This window comes from Tribolium castaneum, chromosome 7 (genome assembly GCF_031307605.1).
Source record: "Tribolium castaneum strain GA2 chromosome 7, icTriCast1.1, whole genome shotgun sequence".
NCBI classification, from domain to species: domain Eukaryota; kingdom Metazoa; phylum Arthropoda; class Insecta; order Coleoptera; family Tenebrionidae; genus Tribolium; species Tribolium castaneum.
The window spans coordinates 3146433-3174106 of NC_087400.1; the positions used below are offsets into that span (position 1 = coordinate 3146433).

The 27674-nt window shown below is 33.9% G+C and overlaps 2 protein-coding genes across 2 annotated transcripts in view; both read left to right on the forward strand.

The window, feature by feature from the left end:
- The first annotated feature begins 1758 nt into the window (after positions 1-1758).
- On the forward strand, positions 1759-3643 carry LOC107399116 (uncharacterized). Its single transcript, XM_064357995.1, has 3 exons — positions 1759-2150; positions 2223-3489; positions 3590-3643. The coding sequence occupies exons 1-3, from the start codon at positions 1759-1761 to the stop codon at positions 3641-3643; spliced, it is 1713 nt and encodes a 570-aa protein (XP_064214065.1).
- Positions 3644-3895: 252 nt separating this feature from the next.
- c12.2 overlaps positions 3896-27674 on the forward strand; it is a 41050-nt gene continuing 17271 nt past the window's right edge. The window contains exons 1-5 of the mRNA XM_064357828.1: positions 3896-4209; positions 4264-4505; positions 4552-4719; positions 4774-4862; positions 4915-4990. Of these exons, the coding sequence (XP_064213898.1) occupies positions 4029-4209; positions 4264-4505; positions 4552-4719; positions 4774-4862; positions 4915-4990 (756 nt within the window). The 5' untranslated portion in view covers positions 3896-4028. The remainder of the gene's footprint in view (positions 4210-4263; positions 4506-4551; positions 4720-4773; positions 4863-4914; positions 4991-27674) is intronic.

Consider the following 27674-nt stretch of genomic DNA (forward strand, 5'->3'; position numbering starts at 1 on the left):
TTAGTTTCAATAATAATTATATTTTTTTTATTTTTAGCGCCTCCACTATTTTTTAAATTAAAATAATTTCTGAAAATATGTTCTCGCAAAGTCTAGCTTTGAAACAAACTAGTAAAATACGTGAAATGAACGGTAGAATTTGCTGAAACAAACCGTCTTGCCCTAAGACATTTAGTTTTCAAGCTATGAATTTTTGTCAGAAACCCGGCGCCTCCACTATTTTTCAAATTAAAATAATTTTTTAAAATATGTTTTTCAATAGTCTAGTTTTGAAACAATTAGCAAAATACGTGAAATGAACCGTAGAATTTGCTGAAACAAACCGTTTTGCACTAGGACATTTAGTTTTTATGCTATGAATTTTTGTCAGAAACCCGGCGCCTCCACCATTTTTGAAATTAAAATAATTTCCTAAAATTTGTTATCGTAAGATCTAGTTTTGAAACAAACTAGTAAAATACGTGAAATGAGCCGTAGAACTTGCTGAAGCAAACCGTTTTGCTCTAGGACTTTCAGTTTTCATGCTATGAATTTTTTAACAAAAACGCGGCGCCTCCACCATTTTTGAAATTAAAATAATTTCCTAAAATTTGTTCTCGTAAGGTCTAGTTTTGAAACAAACTAGTAAAATACGTGAAATGAACCGTAGAATTTGCTGAAACAAACCGTTTTGCTCTAGGACTTTTAGTTTTCAGGCTATAAATTTTTTAACAAAAACCCGGCGCCTCCACCATTTTTCAAATTAAATAATTTTCTAAAAAATGTTCTCGTAAGGTCTAGTTTTGAAACAAACTAGTAAAACACGTGAAATAAACCGTAGAATTTGCTGAAACAAACCGTTTTGCTCTAGGACTTTTAGTTTTCATGCTATAAATTTTTTAACAAAAACCCGGCGCCTCCACCATTTTTCAAATTAAATAATTTCCTAAAATATGTTCTCGTAAGATCTAGTTTTGAAACAAACTAGTGAAATACGTGAAATGATCCGTAGAATTTGCTGAAACAAACCGTTTTGCTCTAGAACTTTTAGTTTTCATGCTATAAATTTTTTAACAAAAACCCGGCGCCTCCACCATTTTTCAAATTAAAATATTTTTCTAAAATTTGTTCTCGTAAGGTATAGTTTTGAAACAAATTAGTTAAACACGTGAAATAAACCGTAGAATTTGCTGAAACAAACCGTTTTGCTCTAGGACTTTTAGTTTTCATGCTATAAATTTTTTAACAAAAACCCGGCGCCTCCACCATTTCTCAAATTAAAATAATTTCCTAAAATTTGTTCTCGTAAGATCTAGTTTTGAAACAAACTAGTAAAACACGTAAAATGAACCGTAGAATTTGCTGAAACAAACCGTTCTGCTTTAGGACTTTTACTTTTCATGCTATGAATTTTTTAGTCAAAAAACCGGCGCCTCCACCATTTTTCAAATTAAAATAATTTCTCAAGTTGAAAGGGAAAATTATTATGAGGTCTAATAAAACACTTGTTAAAAAGTTAATCGTTTGATTTATTTTCATAAAGGCGACAAAAATACATAGAAAAAATTACAAAATTGTGATTAATTTCAACAATAATTATTTATATAAAAATATATAAAAATTATATATTCATTAAAATTTTATTAGTAGAAGCTGCTTGTTGACGTGATGAATAAAAAATAAGTTCAAAACTGTTTGCATCAAACACAATAACTTAATTAATTAACGCATTAAACGAATTACAATCACTGCCAGTTCTTCTCCCTTCACTCCATAAAAATGTTGCTCCTAATTCTCCTTCTAACCGAAACATCCCCTCATCCAAACCCTTCCCTCTCCAAGTGTCTCCACTCAATTACCACCAAATTTTCGACCCAATTTTCAACCCTTTGGCTATCACACAACCAAACTGATCTTTTCGACTCAAACTTCGTCAAAAGTGTGTCCCAAAACCGCCCAATCGCCATCTCCAGCGACTTTAACCCGAATCTGGACCAAAATTTTAGGCAAAAAATCGCCAACTATCTCATTGAAGCCCCAGACCACCTCCAACTCGAATCAACGATCCAGAATCTCAAATATTTACACTCCTGGAACTCCAAAGCCCGCTTTATAATCGGAGTTGACAACGAAACCGAAACAAATTTAGCAAAAATGGTGGAAATTTTATGGTACGAAGGCATTTATAACTTTATTTTAGTTATACCGAGCTGCCATAATCCCCTAGTTGTAAATTTATACAGTTGGTACCCCTACAAGAAGTGTCAAAACGGTTACGACAAGTTACAACTCATTGACACCTGTCAGTTTGGTTTTATGACACGTGGTACCAACCTATTCCCGGCCAAAATCCCCAAAACTTTGAGATTTTGTAAATTGGGGGTGGGGGCCGTGGTGTGGCCCCCTTACGTCATGTCGCCCAAAAAAAGGGTTGCCAACACCGATCGCTACGTCATAACGGACGGTCTTGAAGTGCGTCTCATTCAAACCATAAGTAACCAACTTAAAATGAACGTGAGTTACACGATTTCGGAAAAACCCCTAAACTGGGGACATTTGTCTGTCAATGGGACGGGCACCGGTCTTATGGCACTCCTGCGTCAGAAAAAAATCGACGTAGGCATTGCATCACTCACACCAACTTTCGAAAGATTAAAGTTTTTCGAAACGAGCCAATCATATTACTTTGAGTCGTTCCGGTGGTGCGTCCCGCACGCGCATGCGCAGCCAACTTGGCGCAAAATACTGGACGCAGTTAGCGCCGATTTATGGGGCGCGTTTTTGGTTTCTTTTGCTGCGTTCAGTTGGCTGCTCTGGAATTTGAGTCGGGGACGGGCCGAAACGACCTATCGCAGTTTTGCCAACTGTTTAGTAAATTTCTACGCAATGGCGTTGGGCATTTCGGTGCCTTCGTACCCCAAAAGTCATTTTTTACGTTGTATAACCTGTTTCTGGTTAATTTTTTGTTTCAATTTCGCCATCTTGTATAACACGAGACTTGTCAGCGTCCTAACTAGGCCAACTTATGACGCACAGATTAAAACAATGGATCAGGTGGTTGAAAATAGGCTGGGTTTGCTATTTCCGTCGAGTTTTTTCAGCCATTTTGATAAAAATCTCTCGATGAGTGACGACATTTTGAACAAAAGTCTCGAATGTAGTGACATGAGGGATTGTTTCAAACGAGTCGCCTATGACCGAGACAGCGCCCTCTGTCTGTCATCGACGTACATTTATTACGTCAAAAAGTCATACATTAGTGACAATAAGCCCCTTATTTATTGCTTCCCGAATAATATTGCAACATATCCTGTTGTTTTATTGATGAAGAAGGGGTTTCCCCTAAAATCCCGCTTAAATGGGATCATTTCGCGGCTTGTAGAAGGCGGTTTTGTGGATTTTTGGGCGCGTCAGGTCTACAGTCACAAGTGGAAGAGCGAGGAAATGTCAAAATTGAACGCAACTAGTGACAGTTCTTATGTCAATATGGAGCGTCTCAAATCGGCTTTTGTGTGTTTTTTGGTCGGTTTAACTATTTCTTTTGTTGTCCTAATCTGCGAGTTGGTTTATTACGTGGTTAATTTTGTGAAAAATAAACACATTTTTATAGTTTAGGTCCCCGATTTGTAACGCATGTTACGCCACTGTGGCCATGATCACTTAAAAATTGTTATATAAGCATGTACAAATTTTGACCAAGTTGTGTTATTCATATTATTTGCTTCACTGATTGATAATTAACTAGAAAAAAATACTTAACCTGCCCCTTTAATGTTACGACACTGTGTAAAACACATAAAAAACTGAGCACTTCCGTTGCTTGTAATTATGTTATATAACATATGATAATATTATTTTTCAAGTCAATGACACGTTTTTGAGGCAAATAAACACTTTTTGTGCGAGATTTTGTCAATTTTCCGATTAGCTGTGTCACGTAATTGTTACGCCACTGCGTACGTAACACTTGACAGCTAAATGACAACCTAACCTTTGTATCTTCACCCAAAAATCGTGCAAATCAGTAATTCGGCACTTTTGACGCGAAAATGTTGTACCAAACCCCTGCAAATCGCCGCATTAACACTTTATTTCGCATTCTGACCCGTGCCAACCCCATTTGGGGCCACAACGTGCGCGCCTATGTCTCGCAAGATTCCGTTTCAATTGGTGGAGTTACAAAGGTTGTAACGGAGGCGAAACGGCCCGAATACGTCCCTTGTAACTACTGTAACGTTGTGTAATTTTTGCCGTTTTTTTCGAGTACAAAAAAGCGAGTTTTAGATAGGGATGGCTTAGGGCAAACTAGCTTAAACCACCTCAAATGGATGATGCAAAAGGACGTTTTAGGGCAGGATATCTTCCTTCTGGGGCCCCCGGGGGCCCTCAAGCGCAACTTAGCGATGCAATATTTAGAATTAACGAATCGAGAGCACGAATATGTTGCCCTTAGTAGGGACACCACTGAGTCAGATTTAAAACAACGAAGGGAGATTGTTAAAGGGACAGCGACGTACTTTGACCAGGTTTGCACTATCCCGAAAAGGGCCAACAATAATTAGCAATATTTAGAGCGCTGTGAGGGCCGCCACTGAAGGGCGAGTTTTAATCCTTGAAGGTGTCGAAAAAGCGGAACGAAACGTTCTTCCAGTATTAAATAACCTACTTGAAAACAGGGAAATGCATTTAGAGGACGGGAGATTGCTCATTCCTGCCGCCAGATACGATAAATTACGAGAAGTGGGTAGTTGGTAGCAATGTTTGTGGTTGGGGTATTTACCCATTTTTTTATAGAAATATGGTAGCGAAGAGTTAGATAAGTGGAAACTGGTGCGAGTGGATGACAATTTTCGTGTTATTGCCTTGGGACTACCTGTGCCTAAGTAATTCTATGTGTTTTTTATTATTTTTTCGTGTTTAATTTTTTTTGGTTAGGTATCGGGGAAATCCATTGGATCCGCCCTTAAGGTCGCGGTTTCAAGCCAGGGATGTGGGGACCATGAGCTACCAAGTAGGTGTTAAGCGTTTTTAATCTACTTTTATTAAAATTAATAAAAATGATTGTTGGTGTATGCAACCAACCCTGCCAGGTGTATTGTTGGTTGCATGCATTACGACTTGATTTTGATTTTAATCAATTGTAACGTAACTTTTAATATTCCCCGCACGTTTAATTGTCCAAATTGTTTAATTTCATGCAACGTTTGCTTAATTACACTCATTTGGCTGTGAAATTTAATTATTGCTTTAATATGTGTGTAAAAAAAATATAAATTTGCCATAAATTAAAAAAATCATAACTCCCGCACCCCATTTTTTTTAACAATAAAATTTCGTGCTTTCATAGCCTTGATAAGGGTCTACAAGTCCCACAAAATTTTAATCAAAAATATAAAACAATTCGGAAACAAAAAAACAATTTCTCTTCCAACCTTTATTCAACAAAAAATCTCAAATACAATCTTCAACTTAAAACTCCATGCGTAACTCTCCGCAATGCCAACAATTTCACCTTGAGTCATTGTTAAAAATTTATCGATCACATTTTTGAAACAAAGAACTCGACTTGCTGCTTCCACTCTCGCTCGATTTTTTCGGCAAGTTCGGCAAAAAAATATGCAACTGTCTTTTGGCGGCGGTATGGGGGCGAATTTTTGGCACCTCCTCTACAACGGGGGGCTGTTCCACTCGCTCACACTCCATCCGGGAGGTCACCAAAGGGGCCACTTTTTTCACTGGAACTGTCTCGGTTTTTTCCAATTTTTTGGGGGGCAAAATCTTTATCACTTTATTATTCTGCACGGCTAAGTCAAGCCAAATAATCACGCGTTCACTCAACGTTGTGTTAAACTGATCCATGCAGAAATTCTCGTACGAAAACGGCGGCGGCGTTTCGAGATTTTCGCGCTCAACTTCAAGACTCTTGGCCTTGAAGTGTATTTTTTTCTCGTTTTGGAAAAACACCTGTTTGTTTAAATCGCTAAACCGCACCGAATCACCCGGAATAACGTCAACAGTGAGCGCACTTTTGGCGAATTTCCGGTCAGTTTTGGCGGATTTCCGGATTTTCGCGTGTTCACTGAAACTCCGCAACCCGGAGAGGAATAGCGTCACTGGCGGCACCTGAGGGGTGGATAAGTCGGGGTGTCGGCGGGCTGTGCCCGGATTTTTCCGGGCGCGGGTCCGGGTCTCGTCCTCTTTTTTGAAAAGGACGTGGTGATGGCCGTCTTTCCACACCGTTCGGATGAAGAGCGGTCTCTTGCTCGATTCCCAGCGGTTTCCGGGCATTTTTTCAAGGCGAGGACACGCGAATCGAAACTCCGGGGACAGGCACAGGCGACTTGTACGACATTTCACCCGGAAATAAACAGAGAAACTGAGAAACCACACTTGAGATGTGGAACTGCATGGCACACGAAATTGCGCAGTGTTTGAGGAGATGTTTTTGAGGGGATTTGCATTTTTGATCAGAGACACTGTGGAGGAATTCGGGTAATTGCGTGTGAAGGGAGCGTAAAATTAGGGATGAGGAATTGCGAAGGAATTACGTTTTTTATCGATCTTAAACCAAATTTGTGTCAAACAATTTTTTCCCTGTCCAATTTAAACAATAAATTTTTTTTGTAATGTTATAATCAATATTTCTGAATGAGATTTTGGGAGGTGATAGACTTGAGTTAGGACTATAAATGCACAAAATTTCAAAGGCGAAGAATAACACGTTCGGAAGATACGAAATTTTGAATTATTTGAGGCAAAATTGCGTTAACCTTCTCCAACATCAATCGAATTTTTTTTGCAAAGTTCCAATCAATATTTTCGAACGAAATTTTGGCAGTTGGTAGACACCGATCAAGGTTATAAGTGTACGAAATTTCATTCCTGAAGAAAACCGGGTTCGGGAGATATGAATTTTTTTATTTAAGTTGAAGTAACATTACGTTTTCTCTCTACCACATCAAACAAATTTTTTTTCGCAAAGTTCCAATTAATATTTTCGAACGAAATTTTGGCAGATGGTAGACACCAGTCAAGGTTATAAATGTACAAAATTTCATTGCTGAAGAAAACCGGGTCCGAGAGATATGAATTTTTTTATTTAAGTTGAAGTAACATTACGTTTTCTCTCTACCACATCAAACAAATATTTTTTCGCAAAGTTCCAATTAATATTTTCGAACGAAATTTTGGCAGATGGTAGACACGAATCAAGGTTATAAGTGTACAAAATTTCATTGCTAAAGGAAACCGGGTTCGGGAGATATGAATTTTTTTATTTAAGTTGAGGCAGCTTTACGTTTTCCCTCTCCCACATAAATCGAATTTTTTTTCGCAAAGTTCCAATTAATATTTTTGAACGAAATTTTGGCAGTTGGTAGACACCGATCAAGGTTATAAGTGTACAAAATTTCATTGTTAAAGAAAACCGGGTTCGGGAGATATGAATTTTTTTATTTAAGTTGAGGCAGCTTTATGTTTTCCCTCTCCCACATAAATCGAATTTTTTTTCGCAAAGTTCCAATTAATATTTTTCAACGAAGTTTTAGCAGTTGATAGACACCGATCAAGGTTATAAGTGTACAAAATTTCATTGCTAAAGAAAACCGGGTTCGGGAGATATGAATTTTTTTATTTAAGTTGAGGCAGCTTTATGTTTTCCCTCTCCCACATAAATCGAATTTTTTTTCGCAAAGTTCCAATTAATATTTTTCAACGAAGTTTTAGCAGTTGGTAGACACCGATCAAGGTTATAAGTGTACGAAATTTCATTGCTGAAGAAAACCGGCTTCGGGAGATATGAATTTTTTTATTTAAGTTGAAGTAACATTACGTTTTCTCTCTACCACATCAAACAAATTTTTTTTCGCAAAGTTCCAATTAATATTTTCGAACGAAATTTTGGCAGATGGTAGACACCAGTCAAGGTTATAAATGTACAAAATTTCATTGCTGAAGAAAACCGGGTCCGAGAGATATGAATTTTTTTATTTAAGTTGAAGTAACATTACGTTTTCTCTCTACCACATCAAACAAATATTTTTTCGCAAAGTTCCAATTAATATTTTCGAACAAAATTTTGGCAGACGGTAGACACCGATCAAGGTTATAAGTGTACGAAATTTCATTGCTAAAGAAAACCGGGATCGGGAGATATGAATTTTTTTATTTAAGTTGAGGCAGCTTTATGTTTTCCCTCTCCCACATAAATCGAATTTTTTTTCGCAAAGTTCCAATTAATATTTTTCAACGAAGTTTTAGCAGTTGATAGACACCGATCAAGGTTATAAGTGTACAAAATTTCATTGCTAAAGAAAACCGGGTTCGGGAGATATGAATTTTTTTATTTAAGTTGAAGTAACATTACGTTTTCTCTCTACCACATCAAACAAATATTTTTTCGCAAAGTTCCAATTAATATTTTCGAACAAAATTTTGGCAGACGGTAGACACCGATCAAGGTTATAAGTGTACGAAATTTCATTGCTAAAGAAAACCGGGATCGGGAGATATGAATTTTTTTATTTAAGTTGAGGCAGTTTTACGTTTTCCCTCTCCCACATCAATCGAATTTTTTTTCGCAAAGTTTCAATTAATATTTTCGAACGAAATTTTGGCAGATGGTAGACACCAGTCAAGGTTATAAATGTACAAAATTTCATTGCTGAAGAAAACCGGGTCCGAGAGATATGAATTTTTTTATTTAAGTTGAAGTAACATTACGTTTTCTCTCTACCACATCAAACAAATATTTTTTCGCAAAGTTCCAATTAATATTTTCGAACGAAATTTTGGCAGATGGTAGACACGAATCAAGGTTATAAGTGTACAAAATTTCATTGCTAAAGGAAACCGGGTTCGGGAGATATGAATTTTTTTATTTAAGTTGAGGCAGCTTTACGTTTTCCCTCTCCCACATAAATCGAATTTTTTTTCGCAAAGTTCCAATTAATATTTTTGAACGAAATTTTGGCAGTTGGTAGACACCGATCAAGGTTATAAGTGTACAAAATTTCATTGTTAAAGAAAACCGGGTTCGGGAGATATGAATTTTTTTATTTAAGTTGAGGCAGCTTTATGTTTTCCCTCTCCCACATAAATCGAATTTTTTTTCGCAAAGTTCCAATTAATATTTTTCAACGAAGTTTTAGCAGTTGATAGACACCGATCAAGGTTATAAGTGTACAAAATTTCATTGCTAAAGAAAACCGGGTTCGGGAGATATGAATTTTTTTATTTAAGTTGAGGCAGCTTTATGTTTTCCCTCTCCCACATAAATCGAATTTTTTTTCGCAAAGTTCCAATTAATATTTTTCAACGAAGTTTTAGCAGTTGGTAGACACCGATCAAGGTTATAAGTGTACGAAATTTCATTGCTGAAGAAAACCGGCTTCGGGAGATATGAATTTTTTTATTTAAGTTGAAGTAACATTACGTTTTCTCTCTACCACATCAAACAAATTTTTTTTCGCAAAGTTCCAATTAATATTTTCGAACGAAATTTTGGCAGATGGTAGACACCAGTCAAGGTTATAAATGTACAAAATTTCATTGCTGAAGAAAACCGGGTCCGAGAGATATGAATTTTTTTATTTAAGTTGAAGTAACATTACGTTTTCTCTCTACCACATCAAACAAATATTTTTTCGCAAAGTTCCAATTAATATTTTCGAACAAAATTTTGGCAGACGGTAGACACCGATCAAGGTTATAAGTGTACGAAATTTCATTGCTAAAGAAAACCGGGATCGGGAGATATGAATTTTTTTATTTAAGTTGAGGCAGCTTTATGTTTTCCCTCTCCCACATAAATCGAATTTTTTTTCGCAAAGTTCCAATTAATATTTTTCAACGAAGTTTTAGCAGTTGATAGACACCGATCAAGGTTATAAGTGTACAAAATTTCATTGCTAAAGAAAACCGGGTTCGGGTGATATGAATTTTTTTATTTAAGTTGAAGTAACATTACGTTTTCTCTCTACCACATCAAACAAATATTTTTTCGCAAAGTTCCAATTAATATTTTCGAACAAAATTTTGGCAGACGGTAGACACCGATCAAGGTTATAAGTGTACGAAATTTCATTGCTAAAGAAAACCGGGATCGGGAGATATGAATTTTTTTATTTAAGTTGAGGCAGTTTTACGTTTTCCCTCTCCCACATCAATCGAATTTTTTTTCGCAAAGTTCCAATTAATATTTTCGAACGAAATTTTGGCAGATGGTAGACACCGATCAAGCTTATAAGTGTACAAAATTTCATTGCTAAAGAAAACCGGGTTCGGGAGATATGAATTTTTTTATTTAAGTTGAGGCAGCTTTACGTTTTCCCTCTCCCACATCAAACAAATTTTTTTTCGCAAAGTTCCAATTAATATTTTCGAACGAAATTTTGGCAGTTGGTAGACACGAGTCAAGGTTATAAGTGTACAAACTTTCATTGCTAAAGAAAACCGGGTTCGGGAGATATGAATTTTTTTATTTAAGTTGAGGCAGCTTTACGTTTTCCCTCTCCCACATCAAACAAATTTTTTTTCGCAAAGTTCCAATTAATATTTTTGAACGAAATTTTAGCAGATGGTAGACACCAATCAAGGTTATAAGTGTACGAAATTTCATTGCTGAAGAAAACCGGCTTCGGGAGATATGAATTTTTTTATTTAAGTTGAAGTAACATTACGTTTTCTCTCTACCACATCAAACAAATATTTTTTCGCAAAGTTCCAATTAATATTTTCGAACGAAATTTTAGCAGATGGTAGACACCGATCAAGGTTATAAGTGTACAAAATTTCATTGTTAAAGAAAACCGGGTTCGGGAGATATGAATTTTTTTATTTAAGTTGAGGCAGCTTTATGTTTTCCCTCTCCCACATAAATCGAATTTTTTTTCGCAAAGTTCCAATTAATATTTTTGAACGAAATTTTGGCAGTTGGTAGACACCGATCAAGGTTATAAGTGTACAAAATTTCATTGTTAAAGAAAACCGGGTTCGGGAGATATGAATTTTTTTATTTAAGTTGAGGCAGTTTTACGTTTTCCCTCTCCCACATCAATCGAATTTTTTTTCGCAAAGTTCCAATTAATATTTTCGAACGAAATTTTGGCAGATGGTAGACACCAGTCAAGGTTATAAATGTACAAAATTTCATTGCTGAAGAAAACCGGGTCCGAGAGATATGAATTTTTTTATTTAAGTTGAAGTAACATTACGTTTTCTCTCTACCACATCAAACAAATATTTTTTCGCAAAGTTCCAATTAATATTTTCGAACAAAATTTTGGCAGACGGTAGACACCGATCAAGGTTATAAGTGTACGAAATTTCATTGCTAAAGAAAACCGGGATCGGGAGATATGAATTTTTTTATTTAAGTTGAGGCAGTTTTACGTTTTCCCTCTCCCACATCAATCGAATTTTTTTTCGCAAAGTTCCAATTAATATTTTCGAACGAAATTTTGGCAGATGGTAGACACCGATCAAGCTTATAAGTGTACAAAATTTCATTGCTAAAGAAAACCGGGTTCGGGAGATATGAATTTTTTTATTTAAGTTGAGGCAGCTTTACGTTTTCCCTCTCCCACATCAAACAAATTTTTTTTCGCAAAGTTCCAATTAATATTTTCGAACGAAATTTTGGCAGTTGGTAGACACGAGTCAAGGTTATAAGTGTACAAACTTTCATTGCTAAAGAAAACCGGGTTCGGGAGATATGAATTTTTTTATTTAAGTTGAGGCAGCTTTACGTTTTCCCTCTCCCACATCAAACAAATTTTTTTTCGCAAAGTTCCAATTAATATTTTTGAACGAAATTTTAGCAGATGGTAGACACCAATCAAGGTTATAAGTGTACGAAATTTCATTGCTGAAGAAAACCGGCTTCGGGAGATATGAATTTTTTTATTTAAGTTGAAGTAACATTACGTTTTCTCTCTACCACATCAAACAAATATTTTTTCGCAAAGTTCCAATTAATATTTTCGAACGAAATTTTAGCAGATGGTAGACACCGATCAAGGTTATAAGTGTACAAAATTTCATTGTTAAAGAAAACCGGGTTCGGGAGATATGAATTTTTTTATTTAAGTTGAGGCAGCTTTATGTTTTCCCTCTCCCACATAAATCGAATTTTTTTTCGCAAAGTTCCAATTAATATTTTTGAACGAAATTTTGGCAGTTGGTAGACACCGATCAAGGTTATAAGTGTACAAAATTTCATTGTTAAAGAAAACCGGGTTCGGGAGATATGAATTTTTTTATTTAAGTTGAGGCAGCTTTACGTTTTCCCTCTCTCACATAAATCGAATTTTTTTTCGCAAAGTTCCAATTAATATTTTTGAACGAAATTTTGGCAGTTGGTAGACACCGATCAAGGTTATAAGTGTACAAAATTTCATTGTTAAAGAAAACCGGGTTCGGGAGATATGAATTTTTTTATTTAAGTTGAGGCAGCTTTATGTTTTCCCTCTCCCACATAAATCGAATTTTTTTTCGCAAAGTTCCAATTAATATTTTTCAACGAAGTTTTAGCAGTTGGTAGACACCGATCAAGGTTATAAGTGTACAAAATTTCATTGTTAAAGAAAACCGGGTTCGGGAGATATGAATTTTTTTATTTAAGTTGAGGCAGCTTTACGTTTTCCCTCTCCCACATAAATCGAATTTTTTTTCGCAAAGTTCCAATTAATATTTTTCAACGAAGTTTTAGCAGTTGATAGACACCGATCAAGGTTATAAGTGTACAAAATTTCATTGCTAAAGAAAACCGGGTTCGGGAGATATGAATTTTTTTATTTAAGTTGAAGTAACATTACGTTTTCTCTCTACCACATCAAACAAATATTTTTTCGCAAAGTTCCAATTAATATTTTTCAACGAAATTTTGGCAGATGGTAGACACCGATCAAGGTTATAAGTGTACAAAATTTCATTGCTAAAGAAAACCGGGTTCGGGAGATATGAATTTTTTTATTTAAGTTGAGGCAGCTTTACGTTTTCCCTCTCCCACATAAATCGAATTTTTTTTCGCAAAGTTCCAATTAATATTTTTCAACGAAGTTTTAGCAGTTGATAGACACCGATCAAGGTTATAAGTGTACAAAATTTCATTGCTAAAGAAAACCGGGTTCGGGAGATATGAATTTTTTTATTTAAGTTGAAGTAACATTACGTTTTCTCTCTACCACATCAAACAAATATTTTTTCGCAAAGTTCCAATTAATATTTTTCAACGAAATTTTGGCAGATGGTAGACACCGATCAAGGTTATAAGTGTACAAAATTTCATTGCTAAAGAAAACCGGGTTCGGGAGATATGAATTTTTTTATTTAAGTTGAGGCAGCTTTACGTTTTCCCTCTCCCACATAAATCGAATTTTTTTTCGCAAAGTTCCAATTAATATTTTTGAACGAAATTTTGGCAGATGGTAGACACGAATCAAGGTTATATGTGTACAAAATTTCATTGCTAAAGAAAACCGGGTTCGGGAGATATGAATTTTTTTATTTAAGTTGAGGCAGATTTACGTTTTCCCTCTCCCACATAAATCGAATTTTTTTTCGCAAAGTTCCAATTAATATTTTTGAACGAAATTTTGGCAGATGGTAGACACAGATCAAGGTTATAAATGTACAAAATTTCATTGCTAAAGAAAACCGGGTTCGGGAGATATGAATTTTTTTATTTAAGTTGAAGTAACATTACGTTTTCTCTCTACCACATCAAACAAATATTTTTTCGCAAAGTTCCAATTAATATTTTTCAACGAAATTTTGGCAGATGGTAGACACCGATCAAGGTTATAAGTGTACAAAATTTCATTGTTAAAGAAAACCGGGTTCGGGAGATATGAATTTTTTTATTTAAGTTGAGGCAGCTTTATGTTTTCCCTCTCCCACATAAATCGAATTTTTTTTCGCAAAGTTCCAATTAATATTTTTGAACGAAATTTTGGCAGTTGGTAGACACCGATCAAGGTTATAAGTGTACAAAATTTCATTGTTAAAGAAAACCGGGTTCGGGAGATATGAATTTTTTTATTTAAGTTGAGGCAGCTTTACGTTTTCCCTCTCTCACATAAATCGAATTTTTTTTCGCAAAGTTCCAATTAATATTTTTGAACGAAATTTTGGCAGTTGGTAGACACCGATCAAGGTTATAAGTGTACAAAATTTCATTGTTAAAGAAAACCGGGTTCGGGAGATATGAATTTTTTTATTTAAGTTGAGGCAGCTTTATGTTTTCCCTCTCCCACATAAATCGAATTTTTTTTCGCAAAGTTCCAATTAATATTTTTCAACGAAGTTTTAGCAGTTGGTAGACACCGATCAAGGTTATAAGTGTACAAAATTTCATTGTTAAAGAAAACCGGGTTCGGGAGATATGAATTTTTTTATTTAAGTTGAGGCAGCTTTACGTTTTCCCTCTCCCACATAAATCGAATTTTTTTTCGCAAAGTTCCAATTAATATTTTTCAACGAAGTTTTAGCAGTTGATAGACACCGATCAAGGTTATAAGTGTACAAAATTTCATTGCTAAAGAAAACCGGGTTCGGGAGATATGAATTTTTTTATTTAAGTTGAAGTAACATTACGTTTTCTCTCTACCACATCAAACAAATATTTTTTCGCAAAGTTCCAATTAATATTTTTCAACGAAATTTTGGCAGATGGTAGACACCGATCAAGGTTATAAGTGTACAAAATTTCATTGCTAAAGAAAACCGGGTTCGGGAGATATGAATTTTTTTATTTAAGTTGAGGCAGCTTTACGTTTTCCCTCTCCCACATAAATCGAATTTTTTTTCGCAAAGTTCCAATTAATATTTTTCAACGAAGTTTTAGCAGTTGATAGACACCGATCAAGGTTATAAGTGTACAAAATTTCATTGCTAAAGAAAACCGGGTTCGGGAGATATGAATTTTTTTATTTAAGTTGAAGTAACATTACGTTTTCTCTCTACCACATCAAACAAATATTTTTTCGCAAAGTTCCAATTAATATTTTTCAACGAAATTTTGGCAGATGGTAGACACCGATCAAGGTTATAAGTGTACAAAATTTCATTGCTAAAGAAAACCGGGTTCGGGAGATATGAATTTTTTTATTTAAGTTGAGGCAGCTTTACGTTTTCCCTCTCCCACATAAATCGAATTTTTTTTCGCAAAGTTCCAATTAATATTTTTCAACGAAGTTTTAGCAGTTGATAGACACCGATCAAGGTTATAAGTGTACAAAATTTCATTGCTAAAGAAAACCGGGTTCGGGAGATATGAATTTTTTTATTTAAGTTGAAGTAACATTACGTTTTCTCTCTACCACATCAAACAAATATTTTTTCGCAAAGTTCCAATTAATATTTTTCAACGAAATTTTGGCAGATGGTAGACACCGATCAAGGTTATAAGTGTACAAAATTTCATTGCTAAAGAAAACCGGGTTCGGGAGATATGAATTTTTTTATTTAAGTTGAGGCAGCTTTACGTTTTCCCTCTCCCACATAAATCGAATTTTTTTTCGCAAAGTTCCAATTAATATTTTTGAACGAAATTTTGGCAGATGGTAGACACAGATCAAGGTTATAAATGTACAAAATTTCATTGCTAAAGAAAACCGGGTTCGGGAGATATGAATTTTTTTATTTAAGTTGAAGTAACATTACGTTTTCTCTCTACCACATCAAACAAATATTTTTTCGCAAAGTTCCAATTAATATTTTTCAACGAAGTTTTAGCAGTTGATAGACACCGATCAAGGTTATAAGTGTACAAAATTTCATTGCTAAAGAAAACCGGGTTCGGGAGATATGAATTTTTTTATTTAAGTTGAAGTAACATTACGTTTTCTCTCTACCACATCAAACAAATATTTTTTCGCAAAGTTCCAATTAATATTTTTCAACGAAATTTTGGCAGATGGTAGACACCGATCAAGGTTATAAGTGTACAAAATTTCATTGCTAAAGAAAACCGGGTTCGGGAGATATGAATTTTTTTATTTAAGTTTAGGCAGCTTTACGTTTTCCCTCTCCCACATAAATCGAATTTTTTTTCGCAAAGTTCCAATTAATATTTTTGAACGAAATTTTGGCAGATGGTAGACACGAATCAAGGTTATATGTGTACAAAATTTCATTGTTAAAGAAAACCGGGTTCGGGAGATATGAATTTTTTTATTTAAGTTGAGGCAGCTTTACGTTTTCCCTCTCCCACATAAATCGAATTTTTTTTCGCAAAGTTCCAATTAATATTTTTGAACGAAATTTTGGCAGATGGTAGACACAGATCAAGGTTATAAATGTACAAAATTTCATTGCTAAAGAAAACCGGGTTCGGGAGATATGAATTTTTTTATTTAAGTTGAAGTAACATTACGTTTTCTCTCTACCACATCAAACAAATATTTTTTCGCAAAGTTCCAATTAATATTTTTCAACGAAGTTTTAGCAGTTGGTAGACACCGATCAAGGTTATAAGTGTACAAAATTTCATTGCTAAAGAAAACCGGGTTCGGGAGATATGAATTTTTTTATTTAAGTTGAGGCAGCTTTACGTTTTCCCTCTCCCACATAAATCGAATTTTTTTTCGCAAAGTTCCAATTAATATTTTTCAACGAAGTTTTAGCAGTTGGTAGACACCGATCAAGGTTATAAGTGTACAAAATTTCATTGTTAAAGAAAACCGGGTTCGGGAGATATGAATTTTTTTATTTAAGTTGAAGTAACATTACGTTTTCTCTCTACCACATCAAACAAATATTTTTTCGCAAAGTTCCAATTAATATTTTTCAACGAAATTTTGGCAGATGGTAGACACCGATCAAGGTTATAAGTGTACAAAATTTCATTGCTAAAGAAAACCGGGTTCGGGAGATATGAATTTTTTTATTTAAGTTGAGGCAGCTTTACGTTTTCCCTCTCCCACATAAATCGAATTTTTTTTCGCAAAGTTCTAATCAATATTTTCGAACTAAATTTTGGCAGATGGTAGACACCACTCAAGGTTATAAGTGTACAAAATTTCATTGCTCAAGAATACCGGGGTCGGGAGATATGAATTTTTTTAATTAAGTTGAGGCAACTTCACGTTTTCCCTCTCCCACATCAAACACATTTTTTTTTCGCAAAGTTCCAATTAATATTTTCGAACGAAATTTTAGCAGATGGTAGACACCAATCAAGGTTATAAGTGTACGAAATTTCATTGCTGAAGAAAACCGGGTTCGGGAGATATGAATTTTTTTATTTAAGTTGAAGTAACATTACGTTTTCTCTCTACCACATCAAACAAATATTTTTTCGCAAAGTTCCAATTAATATTTTCGAACGAAATTTTGGCAGATGGTAGACACCGATCAAGGTTATAAGTGTACAAAATTTCATTGCTAAAGAAAACCGGGTTCGGGAGATATGAATTTTTTTATTTAAGTTGAAGTAACATTACGTTTTCTCTCTACCACATCAAACAAATATTTTTTCGCAAAGTTCCAATTAATATTTTCGAACGAAATTTTGGCAGATGGTAGACACGAATCAAGGTTATATGTGTACAAAATTTCATTGTTAAAGAAAACCGGGTTCGGGAGATATGAATTTTTTTATTTAAGTTGAGGCAGCTTTACGTTTTCCCTCTCTCACATAAATCGAATTTTTTTTCGCAAAGTTCCAATTAATATTTTTGAACGAAATTTTGGCAGTTGGTAGACACCGATCAAGGTTATAAGTGTACAAAATTTCATTGCTAAAGAAAACCGGGTTCGGGAGATATGAATTTTTTTATTTAAGTTGAAGTAACATTACGTTTTCTCTCTACCACATCAAACAAATATTTTTTCGCAAAGTTCCAATTAATATTTTCGAACGAAATTTTGGCAGATGGTAGACACCGATCAAGGTTATAAGTGTACAAAATTTCATTGCTAAAGAAAACCGGGTTCGGGAGATATGAATTTTTTTATTTAAGTTGAGGCAGCTTTATGTTTTCCCTCTCCCACATAAATCGAATTTTTTTTCGCAAAGTTCCAATTAATATTTTTCAACGAAGTTTTAGCAGTTGGTAGACACCGATCAAGGTTATAAGTGTACAAAATTTCATTGTTAAAGAAAACCGGGTTCGGGAGATATGAATTTTTTTATTTAAGTTGAGGCAGCTTTACGTTTTCCCTCTCTCACATAAATCGAATTTTTTTTCGCAAAGTTCCAATTAATATTTTTGAACGAAATTTTGGCAGTTGGTAGACACCGATCAAGGTTATAAGTGTACAAAATTTCATTGCTAAAGAAAACCGGGTTCGGGAGATATGAATTTTTTTATTTAAGTTGAAGTAACATTACGTTTTCTCTCTACCACATCAAACAAATATTTTTTCGCAAAGTTCCAATTAATATTTTCGAACGAAATTTTGGCAGTTGGTAGACACCGATCAAGGTTATAAGTGTACAAAATTTCATTGCTAAAGAAAACCGGGTTCGGGAGATATGAATTTTTTTATTTAAGTTGAAGTAACATTACGTTTTCTCTCTACCACATCAAACAAATATTTTTTCGCAAAGTTCCAATTAATATTTTCGAACGAAATTTTGGCAGATGGTAGACACGAATCAAGGTTATATGTGTACAAAATTTCATTGTTAAAGAAAACCGGGTTCGGGAGATATGAATTTTTTTATTTAAGTTGAGGCAGCTTTATGTTTTCCCTCTCCCACATAAATCGAATTTTTTTTCGCAAAGTTCCAATTAATATTTTTCAACGAAGTTTTAGCAGTTGGTAGACACCGATCAAGGTTATAAGTGTACAAAATTTCATTGTTAAAGAAAACCGGGTTCGGGAGATATGAATTTTTTTATTTAAGTTGAGGCAGCTTTACGTTTTCCCTCTCTCACATAAATCGAATTTTTTTTCGCAAAGTTCCAATTAATATTTTTGAACGAAATTTTGGCAGTTGGTAGACACCGATCAAGGTTATAAGTGTACAAAATTTCATTGTTAAAGAAAACCGGGTTCGGGAGATATGAATTTTTTTATTTAAGTTGAGGCAGCTTTATGTTTTCCCTCTCCCACATAAATCGAATTTTTTTTCGCAAAGTTCCAATTAATATTTTTCAACGAAGTTTTAGCAGTTGGTAGACACCGATCAAGGTTATAAGTGTACAAAATTTCATTGTTAAAGAAAACCGGGTTCGGGAGATATGAATTTTTTTATTTAAGTTGAGGCAGCTTTACGTTTTCCCTCTCTCACATAAATCGAATTTTTTTTCGCAAAGTTCTAATCAATATTTTCGAACTAAATTTTGGCAGATGGTAGACACCACTCAAGGTTATAAGTGTACAAAATTTCATTGCTCAAGAATACCGGGGTCGGGAGATATGAATTTTTTTATTTAAGTTGAAGTAACATTACGTTTTCTCTCTACCACATCAAACAAATATTTTTTCGCAAAGTTCCAATTAATATTTTCGAACGAAATTTTGGCAGATGGTAGACACGAATCAAGGTTATATGTGTACAAAATTTCATTGTTAAAGAAAACCGGGTTCGGGAGATATGAATTTTTTTATTTAAGTTGAGGCAGCTTTACGTTTTCCCTCTCTCACATAAATCGAATTTTTTTTCGCAAAGTTCCAATTAATATTTTTGAACGAAATTTTGGCAGTTGGTAGACACCGATCAAGGTTATAAGTGTACAAAATTTCATTGCTAAAGAAAACCGGGTTCGGGAGATATGAATTTTTTTATTTAAGTCGAAGTAACATTACGTTTTCTCTCTACCACATCAAACAAATATTTTTTCGCAAAGTTCCAATTAATATTTTCGAACGAAATTTTGGCAGATGGTAGACACCGATCAAGGTTATAAGTGTACAAAATTTCATTGCTAAAGAAAACCGGGTTCGGGAGATATGAATTTTTTTATTTAAGTCGAAGTAACATTACGTTTTCCCTCTCCCACATCAAACAAATTTTTTTTTCGCAAAGTTCCAATTAATATTTTCGAACGAAATTTTGGCAGATGGTAGACACCGATCAAGGTTATAAGTGTACAAAATTTCATTGCTAAAGAAAACCGGGTTCGGGAGATATGAATTTTTTTATTTAAGTTGAAGTAACATTACGTTTTCTCTCTACCACATCAAACAAATATTTTTTCGCAAAGTTCCAATTAATATTTTCGAACGAAATTTTGGCAGATGGTAGACACGAATCAAGGTTATATGTGTACAAAATTTCATTGTTAAAGAAAACCGGGTTCGGGAGATATGAATTTTTTTATTTAAGTTGAGGCAGCTTTACGTTTTCCCTCTCTCACATAAATCGAATTTTTTTTCGCAAAGTTCCAATTAATATTTTTGAACGAAATTTTGGCAGTTGGTAGACACCGATCAAGGTTATAAGTGTACAAAATTTCATTGCTAAAGAAAACCGGGTTCGGGAGATATGAATTTTTTTATTTAAGTCGAAGTAACATTACGTTTTCTCTCTACCACATCAAACAAATATTTTTTCGCAAAGTTCCAATTAATATTTTCGAACGAAATTTTGGCAGATGGTAGACACCGATCAAGGTTATAAGTGTACAAAATTTCATTGCTAAAGAAAACCGGGTTCGGGAGATATGAATTTTTTTATTTAAGTTGAAGTAACATTACGTTTTCTCTCTACCACATCAAACAAATATTTTTTCGCAAAGTTCCAATTAATATTTTCGAACGAAATTTTGGCAGATGGTAGACACCGATCAAGGTTATAAGTGTACAAAATTTCATTGTTAAAGAAAACCGGGTTCGGGAGATATGAATTTTTTTATTTAAGTTGAGGCAGCTTTATGTTTTCCCTCTCCCACATAAATCGAATTTTTTTTCGCAAAGTTCCAATTAATATTTTTGAACGAAATTTTGGCAGATGGTAGACACCGATCAAGGTTATAAGTGTACAAAATTTCATTGCTAAAGAAAACCGGGTTCGGGAGATATGAATTTTTTTATTTAAGTTGAAGTAACATTACGTTTTCTCTCTACCACATCAAACAAATATTTTTTCGCAAAGTTCCAATTAATATTTTCGAACGAAATTTTGGCAGATGGTAGACACCGATCAAGGTTATAAGTGTACAAAATTTCATTGCTAAAGAAAACCGGGTTCGGGAGATATGAATTTTTTTATTTAAGTTGAGGCAGCTTTACGTTTTCCCTCTCCCACATCAAACAAATTTTTTTTCGCAAAGTTCCAATTAATATTTTCGAACGAAATTTTAGCAGATGGTAGACACCAATCAAGGTTATAAGTGTACGAAATTTCATTGCTGAAGAAAACCGGGTTCGGGAGATATGAATTTTTTTATTTAAGTTGAAGTAACATTACGTTTTCTCTCTACCACATCAAACAAATATTTTTTCGCAAAGTTCCAATTAATATTTTCGAACGAAATTTTGGCAGATGGTAGACACCGATCAAGGTTATAAGTGTACAAAATTTCATTGCTAAAGAAAACCGGGTTCGGGAGATATGAATTTTTTTATTTAAGTTGAAGTAACATTACGTTTTCTCTCTACCACATCAAACAAATATTTTTTCGCAAAGTTCCAATTAATATTTTTCAACGAAGTTTTAGCAGTTGGTAGACACCGATCAAGGTTATAAGTGTACAAAATTTCATTGCTAAAGAAAACCGGGTTCGGGAGATATGAATTTTTTTATTTAAGTTGAGGCAGCTTTACGTTTTCCCTCTCCCACATAAATCGAATTTTTTTTCGCAAAGTTCCAATTAATATTTTTCAACGAAGTTTTAGCAGTTGGTAGACACCGATCAAGGTTATAAGTGTACAAAATTTCATTGTTAAAGAAAACCGGGTTCGGGAGATATGAATTTTTTTATTTAAGTTGAAGTAACATTACGTTTTCTCTCTACCACATCAAACAAATATTTTTTCGCAAAGTTCCAATTAATATTTTTCAACGAAATTTTGGCAGATGGTAGACACCGATCAAGGTTATAAGTGTACAAAATTTCATTGCTAAAGAAAACCGGGTTCGGGAGATATGAATTTTTTTATTTAAGTTGAAGTAACATTACGTTTTCTCTCTACCACATCAAACAAATATTTTTTCGCAAAGTTCCAATTAATATTTTTCAACGAAGTTTTAGCAGTTGGTAGACACCGATCAAGGTTATAAGTGTACAAAATTTCATTGCTAAAGAAAACCGGGTTCGGGAGATATGAATTTTTTTATTTAAGTTGAGGCAGCTTTACGTTTTCCCTCTCCCACATAAATCGAATTTTTTTTCGCAAAGTTCTAATCAATATTTTCGAACTAAATTTTGGCAGATGGTAGACACCACTCAAGGTTATAAGTGTACAAAATTTCATTGCTCAAGAATACCGGGGTCGGGAGATATGAATTTTTTTAATTAAGTTGAGGCAACTTCACGTTTTCCCTCTCCCACATCAAACACATTTTTTTTTCGCAAAGTTCCAATTAATATTTTCGAACGAAATTTTAGCAGATGGTAGACACCAATCAAGGTTATAAGTGTACGAAATTTCATTGCTGAAGAAAACCGGGTTCGGGAGATATGAATTTTTTTATTTAAGTTGAAGTAACATTACGTTTTCTCTCTACCACATCAAACAAATATTTTTTCGCAAAGTTCCAATTAATATTTTCGAACGAAATTTTGGCAGATGGTAGACACCGATCAAGGTTATAAGTGTACAAAATTTCATTGCTAAAGAAAACCGGGTTCGGGAGATATGAATTTTTTTATTTAAGTTGAAGTAACATTACGTTTTCTCTCTACCACATCAAACAAATATTTTTTCGCAAAGTTCCAATTAATATTTTCGAACGAAATTTTGGCAGATGGTAGACACGAATCAAGGTTATATGTGTACAAAATTTCATTGTTAAAGAAAACCGGGTTCGGGAGATATGAATTTTTTTATTTAAGTTGAGGCAGCTTTACGTTTTCCCTCTCTCACATAAATCGAATTTTTTTTCGCAAAGTTCCAATTAATATTTTTGAACGAAATTTTGGCAGTTGGTAGACACCGATCAAGGTTATAAGTGTACAAAATTTCATTGCTAAAGAAAACCGGGTTCGGGAGATATGAATTTTTTTATTTAAGTTGAAGTAACATTACGTTTTCTCTCTACCACATCAAACAAATATTTTTTCGCAAAGTTCCAATTAATATTTTCGAACGAAATTTTGGCAGATGGTAGACACCGATCAAGGTTATAAGTGTACAAAATTTCATTGCTAAAGAAAACCGGGTTCGGGAGATATGAATTTTTTTATTTAAGTTGAGGCAGCTTTATGTTTTCCCTCTCCCACATAAATCGAATTTTTTTTCGCAAAGTTCCAATTAATATTTTTCAACGAAGTTTTAGCAGTTGGTAGACACCGATCAAGGTTATAAGTGTACAAAATTTCATTGTTAAAGAAAACCGGGTTCGGGAGATATGAATTTTTTTATTTAAGTTGAGGCAGCTTTACGTTTTCCCTCTCTCACATAAATCGAATTTTTTTTCGCAAAGTTCCAATTAATATTTTTGAACGAAATTTTGGCAGTTGGTAGACACCGATCAAGGTTATAAGTGTACAAAATTTCATTGCTAAAGAAAACCGGGTTCGGGAGATATGAATTTTTTTATTTAAGTTGAAGTAACATTACGTTTTCTCTCTACCACATCAAACAAATATTTTTTCGCAAAGTTCCAATTAATATTTTCGAACGAAATTTTGGCAGTTGGTAGACACCGATCAAGGTTATAAGTGTACAAAATTTCATTGCTAAAGAAAACCGGGTTCGGGAGATATGAATTTTTTTATTTAAGTTGAAGTAACATTACGTTTTCTCTCTACCACATCAAACAAATATTTTTTCGCAAAGTTCCAATTAATATTTTCGAACGAAATTTTGGCAGATGGTAGACACGAATCAAGGTTATATGTGTACAAAATTTCATTGTTAAAGAAAACCGGGTTCGGGAGATATGAATTTTTTTATTTAAGTTGAGGCAGCTTTATGTTTTCCCTCTCCCACATAAATCGAATTTTTTTTCGCAAAGTTCCAATTAATATTTTTCAACGAAGTTTTAGCAGTTGGTAGACACCGATCAAGGTTATAAGTGTACAAAATTTCATTGTTAAAGAAAACCGGGTTCGGGAGATATGAATTTTTTTATTTAAGTTGAGGCAGCTTTACGTTTTCCCTCTCTCACATAAATCGAATTTTTTTTCGCAAAGTTCCAATTAATATTTTTGAACGAAATTTTGGCAGTTGGTAGACACCGATCAAGGTTATAAGTGTACAAAATTTCATTGTTAAAGAAAACCGGGTTCGGGAGATATGAATTTTTTTATTTAAGTTGAGGCAGCTTTATGTTTTCCCTCTCCCACATAAATCGAATTTTTTTTCGCAAAGTTCCAATTAATATTTTTCAACGAAGTTTTAGCAGTTGGTAGACACCGATCAAGGTTATAAGTGTACAAAATTTCATTGTTAAAGAAAACCGGGTTCGGGAGATATGAATTTTTTTATTTAAGTTGAGGCAGCTTTACGTTTTCCCTCTCTCACATAAATCGAATTTTTTTTCGCAAAGTTCTAATCAATATTTTCGAACTAAATTTTGGCAGATGGTAGACACCACTCAAGGTTATAAGTGTACAAAATTTCATTGCTCAAGAATACCGGGGTCGGGAGATATGAATTTTTTTATTTAAGTTGAAGTAACATTACGTTTTCTCTCTACCACATCAAACAAATATTTTTTCGCAAAGTTCCAATTAATATTTTCGAACGAAATTTTGGCAGATGGTAGACACGAATCAAGGTTATATGTGTACAAAATTTCATTGTTAAAGAAAACCGGGTTCGGGAGATATGAATTTTTTTATTTAAGTTGAGGCAGCTTTACGTTTTCCCTCTCTCACATAAATCGAATTTTTTTTCGCAAAGTTCCAATTAATATTTTTGAACGAAATTTTGGCAGTTGGTAGACACCGATCAAGGTTATAAGTGTACAAAATTTCATTGCTAAAGAAAACCGGGTTCGGGAGATATGAATTTTTTTATTTAAGTCGAAGTAACATTACGTTTTCTCTCTACCACATCAAACAAATATTTTTTCGCAAAGTTCCAATTAATATTTTCGAACGAAATTTTGGCAGATGGTAGACACCGATCAAGGTTATAAGTGTACAAAATTTCATTGCTAAAGAAAACCGGGTTCGGGAGATATGAATTTTTTTATTTAAGTCGAAGTAACATTACGTTTTCCCTCTCCCACATCAAACAAATTTTTTTTTCGCAAAGTTCCAATTAATATTTTCGAACGAAATTTTGGCAGATGGTAGACACCGATCAAGGTTATAAGTGTACAAAATTTCATTGCTAAAGAAAACCGGGTTCGGGAGATATGAATTTTTTTATTTAAGTTGAAGTAACATTACGTTTTCTCTCTACCACATCAAACAAATATTTTTTCGCAAAGTTCCAATTAATATTTTCGAACGAAATTTTGGCAGATGGTAGACACGAATCAAGGTTATATGTGTACAAAATTTCATTGTTAAAGAAAACCGGGTTCGGGAGATATGAATTTTTTTATTTAAGTTGAGGCAGCTTTACGTTTTCCCTCTCTCACATAAATCGAATTTTTTTTCGCAAAGTTCCAATTAATATTTTTGAACGAAATTTTGGCAGTTGGTAGACACCGATCAAGGTTATAAGTGTACAAAATTTCATTGCTAAAGAAAACCGGGTTCGGGAGATATGAATTTTTTTATTTAAGTCGAAGTAACATTACGTTTTCTCTCTACCACATCAAACAAATATTTTTTCGCAAAGTTCCAATTAATATTTTCGAACGAAATTTTGGCAGATGGTAGACACCGATCAAGGTTATAAGTGTACAAAATTTCATTGCTAAAGAAAACCGGGTTCGGGAGATATGAATTTTTTTATTTAAGTTGAAGTAACATTACGTTTTCTCTCTACCACATCAAACAAATATTTTTTCGCAAAGTTCCAATTAATATTTTCGAACGAAATTTTGGCAGATGGTAGACACCGATCAAGGTTATAAGTGTACAAAATTTCATTGTTAAAGAAAACCGGGTTCGGGAGATATGAATTTTTTTATTTAAGTTGAGGCAGCTTTATGTTTTCCCTCTCCCACATAAATCGAATTTTTTTTCGCAAAGTTCCAATTAATATTTTTGAACGAAATTTTGGCAGATGGTAGACACCGATCAAGGTTATAAGTGTACAAAATTTCATTGCTAAAGAAAACCGGGTTCGGGAGATATGAATTTTTTTATTTAAGTTGAAGTAACATTACGTTTTCTCTCTACCACATCAAACAAATATTTTTTCGCAAAGTTCCAATTAATATTTTCGAACGAAATTTTGGCAGATGGTAGACACCGATCAAGGTTATAAGTGTACAAAATTTCATTGCTAAAGAAAACCGGGTTCGGGAGATATGAATTTTTTTATTTAAGTTGAGGCAGCTTTACGTTTTCCCTCTCCCACATCAAACAAATTTTTTTTCGCAAAGTTCCAATTAATATTTTCGAACGAAATTTTAGCAGATGGTAGACACCAATCAAGGTTATAAGTGTACGAAATTTCATTGCTGAAGAAAACCGGGTTCGGGAGATATGAATTTTTTTATTTAAGTTGAAGTAACATTACGTTTTCTCTCTACCACATCAAACAAATATTTTTTCGCAAAGTTCCAATTAATATTTTCGAACGAAATTTTGGCAGATGGTAGACACCGATCAAGGTTATAAGTGTACAAAATTTCATTGCTAAAGGAAACCGGGTTCGGTAGATATGAATTTTTTTATTTAAGTTGAGGCAGCTTTACGTTTTCCCTCTCCCACATAAATCGAATTTTTTTTCGCAAAGTTCCAATTAATATTTTTCAACGAAGTTTTAGCAGTTGGTAGACACCGATCAAGGTTATAAGTGTGCAAAATTTCATTGCTAAAGAAAACCGGGTTCGGGAGATATGAATTTTTTTATTTAAGTTGAAGTAACATTACGTTTTCTCTCTACCACATCAAACAAATATTTTTTCGCAAAGTTCCAATTAATATTTTCGAACGAAATTTTGGCAGATGGTAGACACCGATCAAGGTTATAAGTGTACAAAATTTCATTGCTAAAGGAAACCGGGTTCGGGAGATATGAATTTTTTTATTTAAGTTGAGGCAGCTTTACGTTTTCCCTCTCCCACATAAATCGAATTTTTTTTCGCAAAGTTCCAATTAATATTTTTTAACGAAGTTTTAGCAGTTGGTAGACACCGATCAAGGTTATAAGTGTACAAAATTTCATTGCTAAAGAAAACCGGGTTCGGGAGATATGAATTTTTTTATTTAAGTTGAGGCAGCTTTACGTTTTCCCTCTCCCACATCAAACAAATTTTTTTTCGCAAAGTTCCAATTAATATTTTTGAACGAAATTTTGGCGGTTGGTAGACACGAATGAAGGTTATAAGTGTACAAAATTTCATTGCTAAAGAAAACCGGGTTCGGGAGATATGAATTTTTTTATTTAAGTTGAGGCAGCTTTATGTTTTCCCTCTCCCACATAAATCGAATTTTTTTTCGCAAAGTTCCAATTAATATTTTTGAACGAAATTTTGGCAGATGGTAGACACCGATCAAGGTTGTAAG